This window comes from Ipomoea nil, unplaced genomic scaffold (assembly GCF_001879475.1).
Source record: "Ipomoea nil cultivar Tokyo-kokei standard unplaced genomic scaffold, Asagao_1.1 scaffold1125, whole genome shotgun sequence".
Classification (NCBI taxonomy): Eukaryota; Viridiplantae; Streptophyta; class Magnoliopsida; order Solanales; family Convolvulaceae; genus Ipomoea; species Ipomoea nil.
Window position 1 is genome coordinate 172,838 of NW_017617553.1, and position 25,424 is coordinate 198,261.

Sequence of the window (25,424 nt, forward strand, 5' to 3'; positions counted from 1 at the left end):
TAGAGACACCTCAATCACACAAGCGAATAAGGAGCTGCAGCTGGTCAATATTGCCAGGCTAAGGGAACTACGGCGCTAGCTAGCAAATCACGCAAGCAATTAAGGAGCTGGTCAATATTGCCGGCAGGCCAATTGTTTTAGCTTTTATCGTCTAGAATTTGCATTACAAAAAGAAAAAGAAAAAGCATTATATTTAGTTTAACTCTGATCTTCCTCCTATCCAGTAGTAAAGATAAGAGTAGGAGAAGATGGCGGCACTTAGAGTGTTAAGAATATGTAGTGTGATTCTAATGAGTTGTCTTGTTTGGTGTTCTACGAATTGCAGAGCCCTGCAGCAGCACACAAACTGCTCTTCTTCTTGTGGTACCATTCAAAACATCCAGTCCCCTTTCCGATTAGCCGGTGATCCCAACTCCTGTGGTCATCCAGATTACCAACTTTCGTGCGTACAAAACCGCACCTTTCTACCTCTCAACTCTAAGCAATATTTGGTTCTTTCCATAAATTATGGCAACTTTACAATACGAATTTTGGATCCCGGTCTTGAAAGGAACAACAATAATAACTGCTCGCCTTTCCCCCATTATACTCTGATGGACGTCGGGGACGTGCCACCACAATATTTGAATCCTTTTTGGGCAGAAGCCTTCCCCACAATAAGTGAAATAAACAATCCTGTCATATTCATCGTCTGTAGAAATCCAGCACGATCCACCTTATATGTCAACATAGATGCCAGTGGCTTCTGCGGAAATAACTACTCTTTGGGTTACTCCCATTCTTACGCCTTAGTTGGAGATGGTGATGAGTGGGCGAGGAACAAAGCAATTGTGGGAAACTTAGAGGATTCATGTGCCATGATTGGGGTTGCTTGGATCTCATCATCTTTGTCTTTTCATCAACTCCGGGACGCACTGGCTTGGGGATTTGATCTCCCATGGTTTCGTTTCAACTGTAGTGCCGAGTGTTTACACAAACATGACCGCGATTGTAGGTATGACTACATCAGCGCCGCAACCACCTGCTTCAGATATGGCTATTACTGCTCACTTCAGCTCAAGCCTTTTGAATTCCGCTTAACACCCCAGTGTAAGTACATTCATTTCATCTTTCCCCACACCATTTTTAAAAGAATTAATTTCACTTTTGGTCCCACGACTTTAGAGGATCTATCACTTTTGGTGCACAACTTTAAAAATTTTTAATTTTGGTGCCTAACTTTGTTGTTTTTATCAATTTTGGTCCTTTCAACCAAATTGACGACGAAATATTGCCGGATTTTATATTTTTAGGGGTAAAATCGTCATCCCAATGAAACATCTTCAATATCTAAACAAAATCACTCTAAAATCATATCTATAAGTGTTTAATCGATGAGAATAATTGGGAAGACGGACAAAAACTAGACACAGATCTATGAGATTTATAGCATCGACGATTGCCAAACTCTTATATTTCTCTTAACATGATTTTTCTTTTGTTTAGATATTGAATATCTTTTCTTGGGATGACGATTTTGCCCCTAAAATGTAAAATCCAGCAATATTTCACAGTCAATTTGATCGAAAGGACCAAAATTGATAAAAATAACAAAGTTAGACACCAAAATTAAAAAAATTTAAAGTTGTGCACCAAAAATGATAGAAACTCTAAAGTCGTGGGACCAAAAGTGAAATTAGTTCTTTTTAAAACTACTTAATTGTGGCATGTAATGATAATCATTATTGTGTCGACCATGGTTCATACAAGTTGTGTGGACCATATTTTGTATACTATAAAATAATGTATATTCAGTACAAAAAATAATATACATTCAACACAAAAATAATGTACATTGTATTTAGGGGATGTACATTATTTTTGCACTGAGTGTACATTATATTGTATAATGTACATTCAGTACAAAAATAATATATATTTAGTATATTAAAAATGTACTTTTTATTATGGTCCACATAACATTGTGTAGACCTTGGTCCACACAATAATTTGCCCCTAATTGCTTGGTAGGAATTCCGCAATAAGGATGTCAATTGGTGCAGTTTGTTCTGTTTTGGGTTAAGTTTATTAGCCAAAGTGAACTAAAACTTTTGACATTTCAAAAGTAATATTATGAATTTTTAATTTTGATAGACTAGTGCATGCATTTACACTAATGAATATAAATTTATACATCACTAAATCAATATAAACCTTAATTTTTAAATTCTAACTAAAAATCATTAAAGTATTTATACTATAATGTAGTAATTAAAATAAATTCTTTTTAGTTCTGCATCTATTGTGAAACAAATTAAAGCTTAAATGGCTTAAACTATCGAACTAGCTCACTAAATTTTGAACAATCGGTTCAGGCGCAAATTATGCTGTGGACTCGTGTTCACAATGTATTGTGGGCACGAGTCCAAAACGACGTCGTTTTTAGGGAAAACGTGGCATTTCAGTTTTTTTTTTTTTTTTTTTTTTTTTTTTTTTTTTTTTTCTCGCCGTTAACGGCGTTATTCGTTTGTGGAGTTATGAATGTACAATTATGCAATTATGAATGTACAGTTATGGAATTATGAATGTACAGTTATGGAATTATGAACACAGAGCTCTGATATTATGAACTTACAATTATGAACATATAGTGATAAAATTATGAACATAACGTTCTAAAATTGTGAACATAGAGCTTCGAAAATTATGAATGTACAGTTATTGAATTATGAATGTACAGTTATAGAATTATGAATGTACAGTTATAGAATTATGAATGTACAGTTATGGAATTATGAACACAGAGCTCTGATATTATAAACTTACAATATGAACATATAGTGATAAAATTATGAACATAGAGCTCTAATAATGTGAACATAGAGCTTCAAAAATTATGAATTTACAGTTATTGAATTATGAATGTACAGTTACGGAATTATGAATGTACAGTTATTGAAGTATGAATGTACAGTTATGAAATTATGAACACAGAGCTCTGACATTATGAACTTACAGTTATGAACATATAGTGATAAAATTATGAACATATACTCCTATAACGAAGCGATCTGAATTTAAAAAAAAAAAAAAAAAAAAAAAAAAAAAGTGGAAGATAACACACTACTGGAAATTATGGAATTTCCGACTATCTGAAAATGATCTTAAATTAAGTTGATACTAAAAAGTCAAAAAAGTGTTCGAAAATAGCAACAAAGGTTTTTCCGGATACCAAAAGTGGTCGGAACAAGACTTTCAACTTGATTTAAGATCACTTTCAGGTGGTCGGAAATTCAATAATTTTCAATAGTGACGGTGCCACTAACAGTACTGTTACCGTGTCCATAATACATGCTGGACACGGATCCATAGCATAACGATTGCGGTTCAGGTCATTGGGCTTATTTACACAGCCCATCAACTTCAAATTAAGATTGACCTTCCTATTGGTTAGCTATTAACATTTTCCAGTGATCACATTTCTGAACTACGCTAACATTGACTACTTCTTATTGGTTAATGTAGGTCTAAAATACATATGGCAAAGTAAGTTCACTCTCCTCCACTTTGTAGTCTTTTCTCATATACATAATACATTAATACATCATCCAGTCATCCTCACTATTTTGCTTTTCCCAAATCACAGATGAACAAAATGAACTAAGAAGACTCATCGGTATGATTCTCTATCTCCTTAAAATCCTGTGTGCATTGATTCATGTTTGATCTTTCCCCCGCATGGACACCTCAATTAGTCACAGGGGTGAAATTTAAGAACAATGACTCGGGATGAGTTTCACCAAAGACAGTGTGGGAACAACCTCTCCAAGTGAGGGGAGTTCAACTGAATTATCATATATTCAGTTGAGTTACCATGATTTACATTTTCTTCTCTCAAAGTGCACATATTCAGCTCTAGTTATTATGATTTACATTTTCTCATATGCTCTATCGGGTCGGATTGGAAATTCAACATTTTGGTAACAATGTTTGATCTTTTTACTTCTTATTTTTAATGTTTTGTATAACGATATGATTCAGGTGCCATTGCATCGGGAAGATTTCTTTTGGGGTTATTGTTTCTATTCAGCATAGTATTGTATAAACTACGGCGGCGGCACTTGTCTGCTTATCACACCATTGAAGAATATCTAAATGGTCCAAACAATCACCTCATGCCAATAAGGTACACCTACTCTGACTTAAAAAAGATGACCAACAATTTCAAGCACAAATTGGGTGAAGGAGGCTATGGAATTGTGTTCAAAGGAACACTTCGAAGTGGCCCTTTTGTTGCCGTAAAGATGATGGGCAAATCCAAAGCCAATGCCCAAGATTTCATAAGTGAAGTTGGGACAATTGGCAGGATTCACCACACCAATGTTGTGCGATTGATTGGCTTTTGTGTTGAGGGCTCAAAGCATGCACTTATATATGAATTCATGCCCAATGGATCCCTAGATAAGTACATATTTTCAAAAGAAGAAAGTCGTCATTCCTTGAGTTATGACAAAATGTTTGAGATCTGCATTGGAGTTGCTCGCGGGATTGATTATTTGCACCGAGGTTGTGACATGAGAATTCTACATTTCGATATCAAACCTCATAATGTTCTTCTCGACGAGAATTTCAGTCCTAAAATTTCCGACTTTGGTCTTGCAAAATTATATTCCACTAAAGATAGTATCGTGCCACTCACCGCAGCCAGAGGCACAATGGGGTACATGGCACCAGAACTATTCTACAGAAGTATAGGCGGGATTTCACATAAAGCCGATGTTTATAGTTTCGGGATGTTATTAATGGAAATGGGAGGGAGAAGGAAGAACTTAAATCCAATGGTGGAGCACACAAGCCAAAACTACTTCCCTTCATGGGTTTATGAGCGATTCAAGGACGGGAAGGATATGGACATGGATGATGCAACCGAGGTGGAAAAGAAGGTGGTAAAGAAGATGATAATAGCGGCATTTTGGTGCATACAAATGAAGCCTAGTGATCGTCCATCCATGAATGAAGTTGTAGAGATGCTTGAAGGAGATGTTGAAGTATTAGAAATGCCTCCCAGGCCTTTTCTGTGTGCCGATGATCTCCCAACAGATGATGATGAGATTACTACCTCTACTTACACTGAAAGCACAGAATTATCGATGTTATCAGGACATCCCATGCGTTCTGATAGTTTATAGTCCAAGTGATGTTTCTATGTGTTGTTACCCACCCACAATTTGATTCAAAGAGAAATTAAATTTTTGATGGAAAAAAATTGAAGTATTTCCATATATCTATCTATATATATATATATATATATATATATATATATATATATATATATACATACTAATAAGAGCCCAAGAGAGTTAGGCTTATAATGGGTAGAAAAAATGGCGGTCACAGATTTTAATCAAATGAATAGCTCAGATTTGATAAGATTTAAATTTTACACTAAAATTTCTTAAAATACCCACACACCGTTACTAATTCCGTTAAAATTTTAAGAATTGCCGTTAGTTCACCGTTAACTTACTCATTGATTTCAATAAAAAAAAAATGTCTTAGGTTCGAACCTCATCCCAATCAAAGTTGGCATAATTAATACTCTATTTTACTCTTATTATTTTTTTTTTGAATGCTACTAGCTCTATTACAATGTAGTATCTGTTCATATACTTTCTCAACCTACTGAAACACAAAGAGCCACAAGAGCCAATAACGCCTCCACTGAGGCTCAAAATCACAATCTTCCAAATGGAAGTCCAACCCGGATACCATTAGACCACATAGTCCTGGTTTTATTAAATTATATATATATATATATATATATATATATATATATATATAATAATTTAGTAGCTACAACAAAAAATTATAGATATGCATTTCTTTAATTTAGAATTATGTGTCCACAATGCCTTTATTCAAAAAAAAATTATTCATTATCAATAAATTAAATAAGAGAAAGAATTGTATTAGTTATATTGTCTTTATTTTTCTACAATATAAAAATTCTTTATATTCAAATTTATTAATTGATTATATTCGCTACATTGTCCTTACAATGTCTTAATTCAGTGAAAAAAAATTATTCATTATCAATAAATTAATTAAGAGAAATATTTTCATTAGTTATATTGTCTTTATTTTTCTCAAATGTAAAAATTTTTACATTCAAATTCATCAATTGATTATATTCACTACATTGTCTATTATCTTTTTTTGTGCACTATTTTTCTAATTAAATATCAAAGTTATAATACAAAATAATGCTATATATTTATTTACCAAGTATTTTATTAATACCATGAAAAAATTAAAAAAAAATATATAATTAATAAAGCCAACCATATTAACTACTTGAGAGATTTTGTGACAAAGAGAGTATTCAAATCACACAACAAATTGAAGTGAGAACTACCTTGCAATGTCCTTGTTTGACAATCCGCAGTTAGCGGATTATATTAGCGGATTTGACCAACGAATTTATTTAATTATTAACATTGGGTAGAAAAAATGACCGCCAAATTATTAAATCAAATGAATGGTTCAAATTGTTCAGGTTTTTATTTTTTTTAAAGTTTTTCTAATTTATCCTTAATTATATGATTATCCATTTAACTTTTCCGTTAATTCACCGTTAGTTTAATTCTAATGTTAACGTCTAATATAGAATTATAATTACACCATTAATCTAATTCTAATATTAAAGTCTTAATAGAACTTAACCACAAATCCTAATGTCGAAATCTCCTCAAACAATATTAGTATATATTTAATATTTTATGCCCTAATTTTTATTTGTTCTCCCTTATGTCCCGTATTTGGTTTCAACCATACCTATACAATTATTTTATTGACAATTATAATCAGTCTTGACTATATTATCTTGCATTTGTAAACTTAGAATTACCTATTTAACCCGCACGGGCTTAGCTCAATGGTTTAGTGGGCAGTATTTGGGAGAAGAGACCAAGGTTTGAACCTCGGCGGCGGCAGTGCGGGAATTATGTCCAAAGTGGGCAGATTCCTTATTCGCACCGGCATTTGGTCCTGTCTGCTGAACCATTGAGTCACCGTGATTTACAACTTCCCACAATGCTCTGTCGGGTCGGAGTGTGGGGGGCCCTTGGGGTTGGGGACTCAACCTTTGGGAGAAGAATTACCTATTTAAATACGCAAATTCTTAATATACTTTAAAGTACTTATTTTAAAAAAAAAAAAAAAACATTGGGCATTATCCCAATCGCGCAATGCGCGTAAAAAACTAGTTTATTTATAAGGATGCAACTAAGGCTCTGTTTGGCAAACCTAGGCTATAAGCTAGGAGCTGAAAGTTGAAAAGGAGTTGAAAGTTGAAAAGCTATAAGCTCGGAGCTGAAAACTGAAGAGATGTTAAGCTAGTTGTTATGATTGAAAGTGTTTGGTAAAATTAGCTTTGATAAGTTGATAAATGTACAAAGACTAAAAAGGACATCTTCATAAAACATGAATTAGTTTGTTTACATATTAAAAGTTAACATTTCGAAATAAAACTATTAGCATAATCATGATCTAACATCTCATAATGAAGTAGCAATATTGTTGCAAAATTTCATAATAATAATAATAATAATAATAATAATAATAATCTCTTCAAAAAATAATAATAATAATAATTGTGGTCAAAGTTGCGGATAAAGGAAAAGAGAAAAGAGAAAAGGGTTTTAATTGAGAAGGGTAAATTATGTCATTTCTTTAATATAATAAGGATAAAGATGGGAAAAAAAAAGTTAGGAAGCTAGGGGCTTATTTTGAAACGCTACCTAAGGTAGCGTTCCAAAATAAGCTCTTATTTTAAGCTAGGAACTTATTTTGGGAACATTACCAAACAGAGCTTATAGCTTATTAGTAGCTTAAAATAAGCTATAAGCTCCTAAATAAGCTCTGCCAAACAGAGCCCAAGTCTAGAAGTAAACATTGAGAAATTGGAACATTGGTAACTAATCCAATTGAATCAGTAAATAATTAAAGAAGTTACTAGAAAATAGTTGATTGATTATGTATTGCCTGCAATACGGGCAAAGTGGACACTTAGTAGTTCAAAGTCTATATATATTCAACAAGACAATGCAAGACCGCACATTAGGGTAAATAATGCTGAATTTCCTGAAGCTGCCCTAAAAGATGGCTTTAATTTGATAACATATCAACCACCAAATAGTCCGGACATGAATGTGCTAGATCTTAGGTTTTTTTAGAGCTATTTAGTCTTTGCAATATCAAGAAACTCCACATAATGTTGATGAACTTGTTGCTGCTACTCAAAAAGCTTTTGATGATATATCAATGAAAAGTCTTAGTAATGTTTTTTTGACTATACAACTTTGCATGATTGAAGTTATGAAAACCTCTTGAGGGAAATATTACAAGTTTTAGCACATAAATAAGCAAAAGTTGGAATGAGAAGGTCGACTACTTGCTATTATTTCCTGTGATCCGAAAATTTTAAATGAAGCAATTTCAAGCGTTAAATAGTACTCCCTCCATCTCATTTTGTGTCAGGTTCGGTTAACGAGACTTGACTGAAGCTATTTTTAATCCAATTTTTCATAATATTAAATTTAGTATTAATGTACAAAATTTATATATTTAGAAACTACACTAAAAGTACTATTAAACACAAAAACTCAAATTTAAAAATAAGTAAAAAAAAAAATATTAAAGAAAATAAACAAAGAAGAAAGAATTGATTTGACCAATGAATAGTAAGTATGACAGATAAAATGAGACAGATGAAGTAATTTTTATGTACATTTTGTATTCCAATCATTATTGTATGGACCATGGTCCACACAAGTTGTGTGGACCATATTTTGTCTACTGTAAAATAATGTACATTTAGTACAAAAATAATGTACATTCAGTACAAAAATAATGTACATTATATTCAGGGGATGTACATTATTTTTGTTCCGAATGTACATTATATTTTATAATGTACATTCAGTACAAAAATAATGTACATTTAGTATATTAAAAATGTACATTTTATTATGGTCCACATAACATTGTGTGGACCATGATCCATACAATAATTTGCCTTTGTATTCACCCATTATCATTGCAAAAGTATGGAGTAGTATATTTTGATATTCATTTTGTAAAATATAACAGTCGTGCTTTATTTTGTGTTTAAGTATCTAGTAATCTAGTATAGATCGACTTTCCAAAAAATGAACCAAATCAAAAAATAAAATGTATTAATTACTTTCAGTCAAATAGAAAAAGATAGTGTTCTGAACTTCAGCCAAACACTGAAAAATTAAAATATTGTTTAAAAATCATTTTCTGAAAAATATTTTTCAGATTTCCAAACGCACCCTAAAAGTAAAAAACAACTTTCCTTTAACTCATTTCATGTGCCAAATATCAGAATTAATGGAAGTAAGGCGTTAATTCTTTTTGTGTGTCGCTTTTTAATTGTTCTTTGAACATTTTATTTTGTTTGTACCAATTTTTTTTTTTTTAAAGGTTCAGAAATGCACTACATCATAGCAAATCAAGCTTGTTCAATTTGATATACTACAATATGCATCAATGGAAACTCAAATACATATTATATTCTTTAGTTTTTATGTGACTCTAGACTAGAGGACCACAAGGGGTGATCTGACGATGAAAAGAGCGATGAGTCCAAGCTCGGAGTTTCAGCAATGGAGTTCTCATCAGCTGGCAATTCATCATGAGATAGAAATGGTTTGGGTGGCATCTCTACCCCTTCCACCTCCCCTTCAAGCATCTCCACAACTTTGTTCATGCTTGGCCGCTCTTCGGGCTTCATTTGAATGCACCACAGTGCCACCATTATCATCTTCTTCACCAACCTGTTTTCTTCCCAGCTGCTCGAATCTCCCATATCGATTATGCCCTTTTCATCTTTCAATAATTGCTCGTAAACCCAGGTAGGGAAGTAAATTTGGCTCTTCTGCTCTGCCAATGGGTTGAAGTTTTTCCTTCTCCCCGCCATTTCCATTATCAACATCCCGAAGCTATAAACATCGGCCTTATGCGAAATCGCGCCTATGTTTCTGTAGAATAGTTCGGGTGCCATGTACCCCATTGTGCCTCTCACCGCGGTAAGCGAGGGTATAGTCCCTTCCGTGGGGTACAACCTTGCAAGCCCAAAATCCGAGACTTTCGGGCTAAAATTCTCGTCCAGAAGAATGTTATGAGGCTTGATGTCGAAATGCAGTATCCTCATGTCACAACCCCGGTGCAAATAGTCAATTCCCCGGGCAACTCCCAGGGAAATCTCGAACGTTCTCTCATAGCTCAAGAAAAGACGTTCTTCCTTCGGGAATATGTACTTATCCAGGGATCCATTAGGCATGAATTCGTACACGAGGGCACGTTTCGAGCCTTCGACACAGAAGCCGATGAGTCGCACCACATTGGTGTGATGAATCCTGCCAATAGTGGCGACTTCGCTGATGAATTCTTTGCCTATAGCTCCGGATTTTCCCATCATCTTTACGGCAACGAAAGGGCCACTTCGAAGTGTTCCTTTGAACACAGTTCCGAAGCCGCCTTCTCCCAACTTGTGCTTGAAACCTTTTGTCATCTTCTTGATGTCGGAGTAAGTGTACCTTATTGGCATTAGATTATTGTTTGGACCACTTAGGTAGTCTTCAATGGCGTCATATGCAGATAAGTGTCGCCTCCGTAGTTTATACACCACTAATGCGAGAAGTAACAAAAATCCAAATAAAAATCTTAACGCAATGTAACCTGCACACTCGCACAAGAAAAGGAAAGCATTATTATTATTATTATTATTATTATTATTATTATTATTAGGGAAAATGGCACTTTTTACCCCTGAGTTATATACTTATAGCACTTTTTCCCCCTCAATTATTTAGGTAAGCACATTAGCCCCCTCAATTATTCTAAAAGTGGTGCTTTTTCCCCATGATATATTAAATTGACATTTATACTCTTAAAGTAAACATTTTATTTATTTTACTACTACAACAAATTATTGCGTATACGTAGGAATGACCACGGTTCGGTTTGAATTGAACCGGATACTAAAGCAATCGAATTAATAGTTTCCGGTTATAATTCAGATCTAGAATCCAATATTTAAATGTCAATTTATTAAAATTATGTATCAAAAAAATTGAATCTTGAACCGTGAACCGGCGGTTCCGGATCCGATTCGCGATTTTGAACCATCTTTATTTTAAAATTTTATTTTTTATTTTAAAATAGTCTAAATTCAACAATAAATGTATTTTATTTTTTCAGTTCGAAACATGAACCGTCCGTTCCGGTTCACGATTTTAATAAACTCTAAATATCGAATTTCGATTCTAAATTGTAATTGGAATATTTCGGTTTGGTTGCTATAGTGTTTGTTTGGTTTGAACCAAATTATGGTCATAATTTGTTGGAGAAAAAAAAATAAATTAAATATTTAGTTTAAGGGTAAATATGTCCATTTAACATTTCAGGGGGGAAAACAGCCACTTCAATAATTTAGGGGGGAAAAATGCTATAGGTATATAACTCAGGGGGGAAAAAGTGTCATTTTCCTTATTATTATTATTATTATATTATTATTATTAATATTATTATTATTATTATTATTATTATTATTATTATATATATGGTCAAGTTCCCCGTGCGGACAGTGCTTTCGGTGTGGCTATGCGGTCAGTCGGTCACTCACTATTAGGTCCACATAAATGCACCACAAAGTGTTCGAAAATGCACCATTAGGTGTGGTGATGTGTGGTGCATTTTTTTAGTGTGTAGTGCATTTTTTTTGGTGTGTGGTGCATTTTTTTGGTGCATTTCCAAACATTGTGTAGTGCATTTCCGAACACTGTGTTGTGCATTTATGCATACCTGATAGTGAATTCGCACTGACCGTATGGGAATCACTGTCTGCATTTGGACTAGTATGTATATATATATATATATATATATATATATATATATATATATATATATATATATATATATATATAAAGAGTTAATACCATCTGAGGTCCTCCGAGTATAGTGGTTTTGCCACGTTTAGTCATAAACTTTCAAATTGACCATTTGTGGTCCTTCGACTTTCAAATTTAACCATTTGTGGTCCAAGTTAACCACCCATGGTCCTTCAAGTTTCAAAATTTAACCAGTAGTGGTCCTCATGAAAGGACCATGGTTGGTTAAAATTTAATAGTTGAAGGACCATGTGTGGTTAACTTGGACCACGAATGGTTAAGTTTGAAAGTCGAAGGACCACATATGGTCAATTTGAAAGTTTAGGACTAAACATGGCAAAACCACTATACTCGGAGGACCTCAAATGGTATTAACTCATAAAAAAAATTAAGACAAAAATTTGTATTAGACCGTCTCATGGATCCTTGTCCGTGAAACGAGTTGGGTCAAGATGAAAATGTAATAATAATAATAATAAGGAATAAAGTATTTGTTAATTAGTTATAAGGGAAATTGTAATACTTTTGTTGAAAATGAATAAAATGCAAAAGTATTATATTTTTGTTCAAAAGTATTACACTTCTCCTCTGATAAGTAACAAACACTTTATTCTTGATTAGTAGTACATTTTTTAATATAAGTATTACATTTTCATATTCACCCGACTCGTCTCACGGATAAACCTGAATTGAATCAATTTCTATAACTTTATAAGGAGATAATCATACCAATGATATCGCAGATGTCTTGTTTGTAATCTTTTAAATGCCCGCCAAGAAAAAGGAATAAACTAGTTAGCACAAGCTACAAATAATTTTTTTAAAAAAATTAATGTACTAACTTTTTTTTTATACCAACTTTCGTACCATATGATATAACTAAATTAAATGTGATACATTTTAAATTTATTAACTACAAATTTTGTATATGGAGCATCATCTATGGAAAAAAATAATGATAAATGCTTACCCTCCCACAGATGTGGTATATCTGCATTGTCCAAGGAGAAAGCAATGTTAGAGATCAAGAAATAAGCATAGAGAAGCTAATTAACTTAGTGCTACAATAATAACAGAGATAGATACGAATGGTTACCTCTCCTTATATCTTCTATACCTGCATTGTCGGTGGACAAGCAACGACGTTAACAATTTTACATTGAATCTTTCCTCAAAATTTTGACAGAATACAATAATGTGGTCAGTTTTGATATTGGGAGTATTTATCAAATAGCTAGCTTATAACTGATAGTTGATTATGTTAACTATTTTTATTAGATGGTATGTAGTATTTGCTGTTTGTAGGAAAGCTAGTGATGATTAGTAAATTAGTTGTTTAGGTCAACAAGTTGTAAAATGATGACATAAATATATTATTTTATTCGTTGAATTAACCATAAATTATTTTTAGTTTTAGGTATGAATTTTAAAATAAGTTTATTTTAATAATTAATTATAATTATTTTTTTGAGTACTAGTGGCTCTATTACAATGCATATGATATGTCCATATATACTCCCATTACATGGATGAGTTTATTTTGTTGCTGACTTACTTATTTTGATGAAATTTAAAATTTTGTTTAGATAGATTTACCCCTTAATTGATATTATTGGGGATTTGGATTGCAGATTAGGTGCATAAATTTAGGGTGTTGAATTTTTAATCATAGTTATTGATCTCTTAATTTCTACTGCTTAGATCTGTTCTTTTTTTGGAAGAATGCTTAGATCTGATCTTATATGGAGAAGGTATATGGTTCTCATAATCTCATAGGAGCATTACCTGATTACCCCATATATATATAAAGGATGGATAATTTCCATTTTCTCTGTTCTATCTTCTATAATATATATTAAAGTAATATAATGCAAGTGTTAATTATATGAAAAATATATATTGTTTTCTCATCTTAATTTTACCTCAAATCTTGATGTGATACTATTTATAAGGTTTAAATTTTTTTTTTTAAAAAAATCTATATTTATTGAGTATTGTAAATTGAATGAATTAATAGGGTTAACATACATTAGTATGAAAATTAGGTTGAACATTTCCATTTTGTGTTTATGCTTGTGTTTCCGTGGAGAAAAATTGTGAGAGCAAATACCATTTTTGGTCCCACGAGTATTAGTAAAATGACAATTTTGGTTTACATGTTTAATTTCTACAAATTTTCATCCATGACTATTGTTTTAGTACCAATTTTCATCCACAACTATTGTTTTAGTGTCAAAATTCATAACGCCGGTCAACCTTTCGTTTAAGTCATACCGAAATATGAAATTATTAAGGGTAGTTTCATGCTTTTCAAACTAGGATCCCTATTTGAGCATGAATAAAGGGATTTAAGCTCTAAGATCTATCCCAATTAGAAGTTTTTCCTCCTCAAATTAATGTAGGATGAGGGGGAGAACAGCGAATTAGGATCGATCTTAGAACTTAAATTCATTTATTTATGCACAAATTGGAATCTTAAGTTGAAAAAGATGAAAATGCCCTTAAAATTTTTAGATTTTGAGATGTCTTAAATGGATGGGTGACCGACGTGATGAATTTTGGTACTAAATTAATAGTTGTGGATTAAAATTGGTACTAAAACAATAGTTGTGGATGAAAGTTGGTAGGAATTAAACATGTGGACAAAAACCGTCATTTTGCTAATACTCGTGGAACCAAAATTGGTATTTGCTCAAAATTGTGAGCATGCAGATAACCTTTTAAGGATTCTATATTTCTGTATACGACTATATATAGAACTGAAGGAGTGTGACTTACTCAACCAGATGTCGTGTAAACCTGCATTGTCCAAAGAGAAGCAAATTATATTAATTAGCAGAACTGAGAATAGCTATACTTGCATGGCAAACGACATGTTCGATAAGCAATAATTAAGGAATTCATCAATATAATAAAAAGACTTTGAAAATTTGTAAAGCGGATGTTGAAACTGACGTTGTAACACAAACGATCTGTAACGCAGTTCGGGCAAACAACCCTAATCTGCGAGGCACTTCTCAATTTGAGAACTTGCCTAAATCCACTAAAAGCTCAATATTTAAAGTACACTGTTTGGAACCTGAGATTACACAATAGAATGATCTTTCCTACCAAACTATTGAAACCTAAACACATGTACTACTTTCTAGGGGAATTTAGTATCCTATTCTCAAAGACTCTCGTACCTCACAATTAGATGTTGAATGCTTGAGGTCTACAATAAAGGACATCCCCTATTTATAGTAGCTATTTCTAACAGATTCGTGAATAACAAACTATTCCTAATCAAAATAGAACTAGAAAATCTTCAACAACAAATCCCCTTAGAACTAGTATTCTTCAATAACTATTCCTCTTAGTACTGATATTCCTTTATAGAACTGGAATTCTTTTTGCACATAACTTTGACAAAATACTTTGAGTCAACAGACTTTTTTTTTTTTTTTTTTTTTGTTTAAAATAGATTATATATAAGACTTAAATATTGATCATATGCCAAGGACCTTGTGGTCCATTGGCACAAGTTGCTCATTTATGTGGGAGGTTGTGGATTTAAGCCTCAGTAGAGTAGATGTGATATTGATTCTTTATTCTTCCAATAATAGCATTTTCCTTCCTAATGTAACATATATTCATTGAGTGTCATGAATTGGTTGATACCAATATACCATCACTAATTCAAAATAAAATTTAGCTACCAATTAAATGTTGTCACGTCATGAGAAATTAACTGGAAGGAAAAAAAATATTAAGGATTTATAGCATTTTTTGTTGGTGATAATGAACCAAAAATCGATTTAATATCGTAAAATAATATTTATATATACACACACAAGTATATATATCCACTTTGACCCGACTCAAATCGAAAGTGGACTCCACTAATAATTGTACCACAAAATAGCCACTTAAAATGTCATTTTAATACTATTTTTCCAACATTTTTTATATGTAATTATGTTATAACTAATTTTTATTAGATCCAAGTCATGAATTGAAACTCGTAAGTCAGTCTGACGTGAGAGTAGCCATTTGTTCGCACGTTGCTTTCTGCTGAGTTGTGATGTATAGTAGGTCATGGTGCACACATCACTGTGCATTACAACGTACGTTGCATGCAAAAAAGACCTTTTGTTTTTGTGGTCCTGCATAAAATTTAATACCACTTTGAACTAAAAATAATTCGTTACTTATTATAGATATTGTAATACTTAGATATGAAATTGTGATACTATTCAGGGTATAGTAAAACTTATTATTACTAATGAAAATTATTGTAGTAATACTTATAACTGAAATTATAATATTTACTTGTCTACAAGTTGATCTTTACATCTCACGGACAAAAATCCGTGAGAATGTGAGATAGTTCCACAAGCTTTTGACCTTTTTCCAAGATTTGTACTTCTAAAAGGAAACAAATTAAGATTTACATTGGAAAAAGGGAGGATGAAAGTTAGTTGACCTTTTTCTGCAGAGCACTCGAGTTGTTGTTGTTGTGAAGTGGTGTTCTCCAGCCAGCAATACCTGTCTCCTCCTCCGGCGGCTCCACTACACTCTTTACAGCTACGCGCTTTCCAATTCAGCTCAATACTACCACCAGGTTGCACCCAAGAATCCATTGACAAAGCGCTAAACATTTTAGTGCAAGAAACTAGGAGCGGGAGAACATCAGAGATTTGCCGGTGAGAGGCCACCGCATAGACATGGTGGCCGCCGCCGGGTTTGTTGAGACATGAGATGGGCATCATAAGCTGATGATGAGACGACGACCCAGAGCCGATGGTGGAGGAGGAGCAACTGAAAAAGCTTATCTCAACGCTCCCTTCTTGTGATTGCCGGCGAAATTGGAAGGGAGATGATGATGAATCTAGTATGGAAAGCAGCGCTGGGTGGCACCCATCCACCTTAGATATCTCCATCGTCTCAGATTCGTAATCGATTGTCTTGACGATCAAATTCAGTGAGGAGGGGGAGAGATGAATTGGAAGGTTGATTGATGGGTTTACTGGGAATGGGATTTTCATTGCAGTTTCACCGGTTTTAGTGCATGAAAGCTCAAACCCCCCATGGTACCCGCACTCATCCGGCTGTTTGTCTATCAGTCTAAACGGGAACACAACCTCTGGGCCGCCCTTCTCATCGCATCTTTTTGGCTCGCAATCTTCATGCTCATGCCCATAACAAACGCTGCTGCCAAAGATCACAACAAGGAGAAGATGTATGAAGTACGAGGTGGTCATTTGTGTAGAGAAATAATGAATTATTGATCCAATCAAGTGTATGTGCTTAATTATTTTGTGAGGATCGGAGTTTATCCTATCTATTCTTATTATCTGCAGTTAATTTCCTCATTAATTGCCTCTACGTGCAAGTGGGCGCAAAGCAAGCAAACAGCCAAAACTTGACTTTTGTTGCTAATACTAATTCAAAGTCGTCGTCGGTTATGGCTCTCCATTGCTGTTGGAGGCCGGGGAAAACAACATTAGTGGATCAAACTAGTCTATCATAGTCATAAAAATCTCATCTGCTCATCAACATCTTGGACCAATCGTTATACCCTGCACCACGGTGCACATAGCACTGTGTGCGCCTCGCTTCCCACAAAATGACGTCGTTTTGATAAGTCGGGTAGGGAGTCAACGCGACAGAGTGTATGTGTATTATGTTATATAATTATGTACATTATGTTATACAATTATGTACATTATTTTATACAATTATGTACATTTTTTTATACAATTATGTATATTCAAACACGTGCTTTTTTTTAACAATTAAAAGTTTATGTACATTCTCATATTCAATTATGTACATTTTAGTATACAATTATGTACATTTTCAAAACATAAATTTTTTTGACAAGTTAACAGCAAACATGGAAAAACGAAATTTTCAAAAAAAAAAGTGCAAAACGACGTGGTTTTGCACCAGGGCGCACAATGCAATGTGCACCCTGGTGCACGATATAAATTGCCATTTTGGACCCATGGTGACAGATTATACGATGGATCAAGTCTACATTGTGAATCTTGATTCAAAATAACCTTCGATTCAAATATAATTATTTGACCAATATTAGTAGTTTGGTAAAATAGTTAGCCTATATGTTAATTTTGGCTTATTTGACAACTATTAGTTGTTTGACTTAGTTAAACAATCTAGATGAGTGTTTGATTAATTAACTTTTTGTAACAACTTATTCCTCTAAAATGCTAAAATTCAAAAAGCTACTCAAAGTAGTTTTTTTGATCTGATAAGCTTCTTGAGAAAGTCATTTTGTATGTAATTAGCTAACAGCTAATTTACCAAACAGTTTTCTACAATCAACTAATGCTATCAACTAATTATATCCACTAACCCAATCAGTTAACAGCTATCCGCTAACAACCATTTACCAAATACGCCAATATGTTAACGGCAGACACGTAATATGTTATGCAGTTAACATATTCTGTACATGCAATTAACATTTGATGTGTATGTAGTTAACATGTTACGTGTCTTTAATTTATTTACAGACACATTAACTTTAGAGACAGAATACATCAACTACAAACACACAATTTTTGGGTTAGGGTCCATAATACAATATGAAAATAATTGAGCTATGGCTCCCCATGCCAAAGTTTGGGTCATTGAACTCTCTAGATTGGAAATTAGGCTTCCCAAATTAACGGAAGATGGACCTCTTGTGCGCATAATCAATGATAGAAATTGACTGAGAGGATACTTGAACGACTTAAAATTTACCTCTCTCATGACTCTTGAGTAGGAGTTTTAGGGGTTGATTAGTCGTAAGCTAAAAGTATTGTATAAAAACAAAAAAAAAAAACAAAAAAAAAAAAAAAGAAAAATTCTCAAAACTACTGCATGCTCTGATCATTAATCAGTATTGGCGTGCCGAATTGAATGGTGAACGAAGACAGCCAATGGCAAGTCAAGCTGTGGATAATTTAGAAATCCCAACCCATTGCTCTTAAAGTCCAAAATCACTAAGAAACACATCAAACAAATTATTCCACAGATCAAAGAGAGAGAAAATGATGAGACTTGTAATAATATTGGCGATTTTGTGTGCAACAAATTGCAGAGCTCATCAAGAAAAGAGAAGCTGCTCTGCTTCTTGCGGCAACATTCAAGACATCCGTTATCCCTTCCGATTAACCGCCGGCGATCCAAACTCCTCCTGCGGCCTCTCCACCTACGAACTCACCTGCCAAAACAACCGCACCATTCTAAACCTCAACTCCAAAAAATATTTTGTGCTCTCAATCACTTACACTAACTTCTCAATCCGAATCCTCGATCCCGGCCTACAAAACAAAACCCACACCTCTTCCCCTTTCCCTCTTCACAATCTCAATCCCCAACACCTGCCCAGAAGATATCACTTATTCCAGCGCCGGTTCAACTCGCCGGCGGCATTCCTCAGCTGCAGAAACCCTGCAAACTCTTCCTTGTACGTGAAATCCCAATCCGAGGATTCATCCTTTTCCTATGTCTTAGTTGGGAAACATGTAGATGTCGGAAAAATTGAGGATTCTTGCAGCATAACCGGCGCTGCTTGGTTCTCCACATCTCAGCTGTCTCCATACCCAGGAAAGATGTCTCTTGGGAAAATCCATGACGCACTAGCTTATGGGTTTGAGCTCTCATGGCTTCCCCTCAAGTGCAGTGCAGTGTGTGGGAAAAAGCATTGCAGAATTGAAGACGACAATACAATTGCCTGCGTCTACGCCTCCCGCCTTGCTTCAAACTCTAATTCCATGCCCTTATTACACAAGTGTAAGTACATTTTGATCTTTCAATTCTATAATATAGTTATCAAAATTATTGCAGGATGCGTGAAATATTCAAATTAAACGAATGCCTAATAATAAAATGATACGGATTAGAAGATAATGACCAAAAAAACCAAGAATAGAAGACGATTCAAATAAAAATAAAATGTGCATCTATCTGCGGAAGTGTATGGCACCAAACTACCAATTGCATCTGAAGATAAGTAAACAATATGTGTGTCCTAGAGTCAGGTTCCTGTGCGAACAGTGTTTTCCGTGCAGTCACTGACTATTAGTTACTTTGAAATGCATCACAAAATCTTCGAAAATGCACCATTAGATGTGGTGCAGTATGATGCATTTTTGTTGTGCATCGATATATTTCTGAACACTATGTGGTGCATTTTTGCATACATAATGATAAATTCGCACTATCCACATTTGAACTAATTTGATATATAAAAGTTCAACTGAAAGACTAATGTACTTTATAGTTTTTAGTTGTGCACTTTTTAGTTCACATTTGAACCGGTCCATTTAAGAGATAAAAATTTGAGTTCAAAGTGCATAGTAACATAATAATAATAAGTTAGGCAAATTTTTATGTGGACTATGGTCGACACAATTGTCTAAACCATAAATAAAGTTACATTTTTAATATACTAAAGATATATTATTTATATATTGAATGTACATTATTTGATAGTATGATGTACCTTCAGTACACAAATAATGTACTTTTATTATATTAAAAATTTATTTATTTTTATTGTAGACCATGGTTCATGGATAATTGATTAAATAAATTTGCCTTTGGAGCATAGCTCAGTGATGAAAGCCTAAGTGTGGCTGTGGTAGCCAACAAATGCCCAAGTTTGAATCTTGCAAGGGAGAAGATACTACGAAATAAGAAAGCACTCAGATCACTGCGATATTAATGCACATTCAGCAATTTACCTTCTCTTTCAATCTCCCCTGGACAGGAGATGTGAAGGGCCCTTAGATTTGGGATTCAAACTAATGATTGAATAAGTTACATCCCTTTATGGATCATAAAATTGAGTTTGAATCCCCACAAGTTTGAGATCATTCACAAACAAAATTGAACCGTACCCAAAAGTTGCTCTACTAATTAAATTTGTTTGGTTGGACTTGCAGGTGAAATTTTTGGTCCATTTCTCGTGGTGTCGTTGGTCATTCTTGCCACCATTGGTATTTATTTCTTAAACAAAAAGAAAAAGGAGCAGATGAAGATTGAAAGGTTTTTGGATGATTACAAAGCTCTCAAACCAGCAAGGTATTTGTATGCAGATATCAAGAAAATCACCAACAAATTTAGTGAAAAATTAGGCGAAGGAGCCTATGGAACTGTGTACAAAGGGAAACTTTCAGATGATGTTTTTGTTGCTGTTAAGGTCCTCAACAATTCCAAAGGAGATGGGGAAGAGTTTATCAATGAAGTGAGCACAATTGGAAGCACACACCATGTCAACGTGGTTCGATTGGTTGGCTATTGTGCTGATGGGTTTCATCGAGCTCTTGTTTATGAATATTTAGTGAACGATTCTCTTGAAAAGTTTATATTTTCTCCGAACGAAAAAAATTTTCTTGGTTGGGAGAAACTGCAACAGATTGCTCTAGGCATAGCCAAAGGAATTGAGTATCTTCACCAAGGATGTGACCAAAGGATCCTCCATTTCGACATTAAACCTAATAACATATTGCTGGATGAAAACCTCAACCCAAAAATCTCGGATTTTGGTCAAGCGAAGTTGTGCTCCAAGGAAAAGAGCATTGTCTCTATGACCAATGCGAGAGGGACCATGGGTTATATCGCACCAGAAGTCTTCTCCCGAAACTTTGGAAACGTCTCGTATAAGTCAGACGTTTATAGTTTTGGAATGCTTTTGCTAGAAATGGTGGGAGGAAGAAATAAGAGTGATGACGTTGGATCATCTGAAATCCCGGAATGGATTTACAACATGATGAATAAGGGAGAAGAAGAAATAGAGAATGAGGGTGATGATTGTAAGATTGCAAGGAAGCTAACAATTGTAGGACTTTGGTGCATTCAGTGGTACCCAGTGGACAGGCCTTCAATAAAAGTTGTGATTCAGATGATTGAAGCTGAGGAGCCTCCCTCCATGCCACCAAATCCCTTTGGTTCCACTCATCCATCCTGTGCTAGAGCAAGTAAGCCTGGGAAAATGTTTACCAGTGGACTAGAAATTATTACCGAGTCTGAAGGATGACTCTTTCATTGCATAATATTATGTATATATTACTATGTAGTGTGATGACACTTCTGTTCGAACTCTTTACGTGACAATAGTTGTTGCGTGGATCGTGGTCCACAGAGGTCCAAAAACGACGCCGTTCTGCATAATTTTTTTTTTACGCGACCCGCTACAACGTACATTTTTATAACTTATAATGTACATTATTCTAAAACATAATGTACATTATTTTAAAACATAATGTACATTATATTATCTCAGAAGTTTCATTATTCTAACACGTAATGTTCATTATTCTAACACATAAAGTACATTATTCTAACACATAATATACATTATTTTTACTCATAATATTCACGACGTTTTTTGGACCGTGGTCCACCCAATAATTTGACCTATACTTGGTGGCCGGGACATTGATTTTTGAGCTGAAAAAGATTGAAAAGGTGTAAAACATATACTACTTTGTAAAGAATCATGAGTAGTGTTTCAAATATATATATATTGTGTATACTAAATGTTTACTATGGAAAAAGTAAATGTTTTACAAGGAAAATATTTTCCAAATTTAAAAGGTGTCGAGTGTCCAATTAGTATTGCTGGAAAACATTTCATACCTGTTTTCAAATGTTCATCACTATATACAAAAGTTTACTATAAAATCTTTCAAATGAGAAGACTTAATAATAGCTATTAACAATTGAATAAAAAACAAACCATTAGAGTACCCATATTGCAAGTAGACATTAGATAATCATTAATCAAATTGGAAGTTCTCATCTAGCTTGAGAGGCAAGTCAATTAGGTTAACAAATATTTTGTGTGAATTAATCCTATATAATTAAATAATTTAATCCCACATTAGTCTTTAATTTTATAAGTGAATGATCAAATTAATAAGAAAAATATTAAATATTTAAACTATCATTAAACTAATTAATATTCGAAAGCTTGTACAAATAATGGTGATAGAATGATTGAGATAATTATAAAATTAGATATGGTCCAACTCCTAAAACTTACCCGTTGGAGTAGCAGTGAATTGAAGTACGTACTTGAGGTCAATAATAGAAGACCATTGTATCTATCGTGGAAGACTCGGGACCAATTACCCAAGTAATACAAATGATGAGAGTTGGTGTGCCCTTGAATAATAAATAGTTTAATTTGTCGAGTTTAATGATCATACACGATCTTTCTTGTATTGAAAGAGTTTACGTAGTACAAATATTTGCTTTCACAAGTGACGATTTTTTTAGACAAGTTCCCGTGCCTTTCGGAGCAAACGAAAATTAGTCGGGTGGATATAGAGCGTTAAACAGACAAAAAAAAAAAAATTCAGACCACCTCGTAGTTTACACCAAAAAATACAAATATATATTTGCCCCATGCTATTGCAATTATCATTCTTTCTTTATTGTTTTATTATTTTCGATTGAATATATCTCATATAAGTATAAGGAATAAGAACGAAGCGGAGTAGGCCCGTTGTACAGTGGTATTTTTATGCATGTATATGTCTAGAGACTAGAGATACCTATAAATATGTTGTTTGTATCTCTAGGTGTTTTTATTACCATCCCAATTAATAATAGTTTCACTCATGTGGACGTAGGGTTATTGACGAACCACGTAAATCTTGCCCTTTTTTTTTATACTTTCTACAAATGTTATTGCTCCTTGTTCTAATGGAAAGGCCAAGTTGGCATTTTTCTCATTTACTTTCCTGCTCTCTTCTTTACAATTATATGTATTCTTTACTTTCATATGTATTATTATCTTGTCACATAATACTGCAATCAAGGCGTTACTACCTTGGAAAATAGAGCTAGAGTAGGCCAAACATTCAACAAATATCATAATAACATAAATCATTCCTAATAATTCAAAGGTATAATTAAAATATTAAATTTTGTTCTAAATAATCAAAAGGAGATTAATTTAAAAATAAAAAAAAATAAAAACTAACCTAATTTTTTTTGAATCTAAGAAAATGATTCCCAAAGTTCCTTATTTAAATAAGAGTTAATTATTAAAATGGTCCCTTGATTATAGCGAAATTACCAATTTGGTCCTTGACTATTTTTTTTTAACCAATTAAGTCCCTCAACTTTAAAAATTATAACCAATTTGGTCCTCCGTTAGTTTGATTGTTAGTCAACCATTAACTTGGGACCAAATTGGTAATTTCACTATAGTCAAGGGACCATTTTGGTAATTAACTTTAGGGGTGGGCAATTCGGTTTAGTTTTCTCAAATCGAACCGTACTGAACCAACTCGAAGTAATATACCGAACAACCGAACGATATTGGATTCTTGTATACCGAACGGTTCGATAAAAAAACCCGATCCGATCCGATCCGAATTGTTCGGTAAAAAAATGAACTGAATCAAATACCGTTTGATTTTTTATAAAAAAAAATATAATAATAATAATAATAAATAAATAAATAGAATGACATTTGGGTTTATGGAATGACATGTGCATAAAGAATATATTATATAATCATATAAAAAAAATGTGTTCAATTAGAGTTTAAATTTACTCATACAAAATTTGAAATTTGTTTTCTAAATGTAATTATCTTAGTTATTATTCGTATTGTAAAAATTATAATATAGATGGAATACAATTAAGAATAAATCAATGTAATTATGTAAATTCTCTCTATAAGTTTATTTGAATATGTAAATAATTAGAGATTATATTAACCTTACAAAATTTTAATTTTAATTTTAATTGTAATTTTGTATTCTATAAAAATAATAAATACTTTACCAATGGAAGCTCAAAATTATTATTATATTAAACAATTTAAAATATTTTTATTTTTTATTTTTTTATTTATATGTATAATAACATAATTTTTTCCCCGTGCATCGCGCGGGTGAATTACTAGTACTATATTATATGTGATTCAATATAATTATACTTTTCTAACTCTCTCTTGGAGTTAAATGAAGAATATTATTGTTCAAATATTTTCCTCCAATTTTTATTTTCCATTCCATTTGTAATTATAATGCAATGATCTGACGAAGTTTTTCTAAAAAGTGAAAAAACGTGGTTCTCTCTCTAGGTTGTGCTTAGAGAGTATCTCCCTAGATCTCTAGGGTTTCTCTTCCCCACTATGGCAGTTCTTTCCCTTTTACGGCAATCGTGTTCGATCCACATAGCGTGGTTTTATATATGTGCATGCGTTTTATCGCTCAGCCATCAGAGTTTCTCCAATTCCGACGTGTGTGTTCCCTCCTACGATCATCTATCCTCTCTCCGATTCTCAAAGATGGACACCAATGCGATCGTCACAGGATGCGCCATAATGACGTTGGTAGACGAAGAGATCGGAGGCCTGGAAGCCCCGGATATCCTCACATCTCCAACGGCGAATTCTCACCATGATCTGGTTGGTCGGTTCTTAACAGATCGGACGATCAAGTTTGATCA

General features: G+C 33.4%; 3 protein-coding genes across 3 annotated transcripts; 2 read left to right on the plus strand and 1 right to left on the minus strand.

Moving 5' to 3' along the window:
* The first annotated feature begins 195 nt into the window (after nucleotides 1–195).
* On the plus strand, nucleotides 196–19,807 carry LOC109183411 (rust resistance kinase Lr10-like). Its single transcript, XM_019333498.1, has 5 exons — nucleotides 196–1,089; nucleotides 3,505–3,525; nucleotides 3,626–3,655; nucleotides 4,021–5,167; nucleotides 19,797–19,807. Coding segments are annotated over exons 1-5 (2,040 nt in total). The 5' UTR covers nucleotides 196–248; the 3' UTR covers nucleotides 19,798–19,807.
* Nucleotides 9,490–17,258, minus strand: LOC109183412 (rust resistance kinase Lr10-like). Its single transcript, XM_019333499.1, has 6 exons — nucleotides 16,420–17,258; nucleotides 14,733–14,753; nucleotides 13,051–13,071; nucleotides 12,925–12,945; nucleotides 12,684–12,713; nucleotides 9,490–10,743 (listed from the first exon to the last, which is right to left on the minus strand). Exons 1-6 carry the CDS (start codon nucleotides 17,195–17,197, stop codon nucleotides 9,581–9,583), a joined length of 2,034 nt encoding a protein of 677 aa, XP_019189044.1. The 5' UTR covers nucleotides 17,198–17,258; the 3' UTR covers nucleotides 9,490–9,580.
* LOC109183414 (rust resistance kinase Lr10-like) lies at nucleotides 18,909–22,063 on the plus strand. The gene is made up of 2 exons (XM_019333501.1): nucleotides 18,909–19,742; nucleotides 20,897–22,063. The coding sequence occupies exons 1-2, from the start codon at nucleotides 18,998–19,000 to the stop codon at nucleotides 21,988–21,990; spliced, it is 1,839 nt and encodes a 612-aa protein (XP_019189046.1). The 5' UTR covers nucleotides 18,909–18,997; the 3' UTR covers nucleotides 21,991–22,063.
* The last annotated feature ends 3,361 nt before the right edge of the window (nucleotides 22,064–25,424 follow it).

Excerpts from the sequence above, each read along its gene's own strand:
- LOC109183412 (XM_019333499.1), bottom strand. The coding sequence starts at position 17,197 with ATGACCACCTCGTACTTCATACATCTTCTCCTTGTTGTGATCTTTGGC. Across the intron at positions 13,072-14,732 it reads TTTACACGACATCTGGTTGA|GTATAGAAGATATAAGGAGA; the intron begins GTAAGTCACACT and ends CCGACAATGCAG. Across the intron at positions 10,744-12,683 it reads AGACATCTGCGATATCATTG|GTTACATTGCGTTAAGATTT; the intron begins GTATGATTATCT and ends GCGAGTGTGCAG.
- LOC109183414 (XM_019333501.1), top strand. The coding sequence starts at position 18,998 with ATGATGAGACTTGTAATAATATTGGCGATTTTGTGTGCAACAAATTGC. Across the intron at positions 19,743-20,896 it reads CATGCCCTTATTACACAAGT|GTGAAATTTTTGGTCCATTT; the intron begins GTAAGTACATTT and ends TTGGACTTGCAG.
- LOC109183411 (XM_019333498.1), top strand. The coding sequence starts at position 249 with ATGGCGGCACTTAGAGTGTTAAGAATATGTAGTGTGATTCTAATGAGT. Across the intron at positions 3,526-3,625 it reads TCTAAAATACATATGGCAAA|ATGAACAAAATGAACTAAGA; the intron begins GTAAGTTCACTC and ends CCCAAATCACAG. Across the intron at positions 3,656-4,020 it reads TGAACTAAGAAGACTCATCG|GTGCCATTGCATCGGGAAGA; the intron begins GTATGATTCTCT and ends GATATGATTCAG.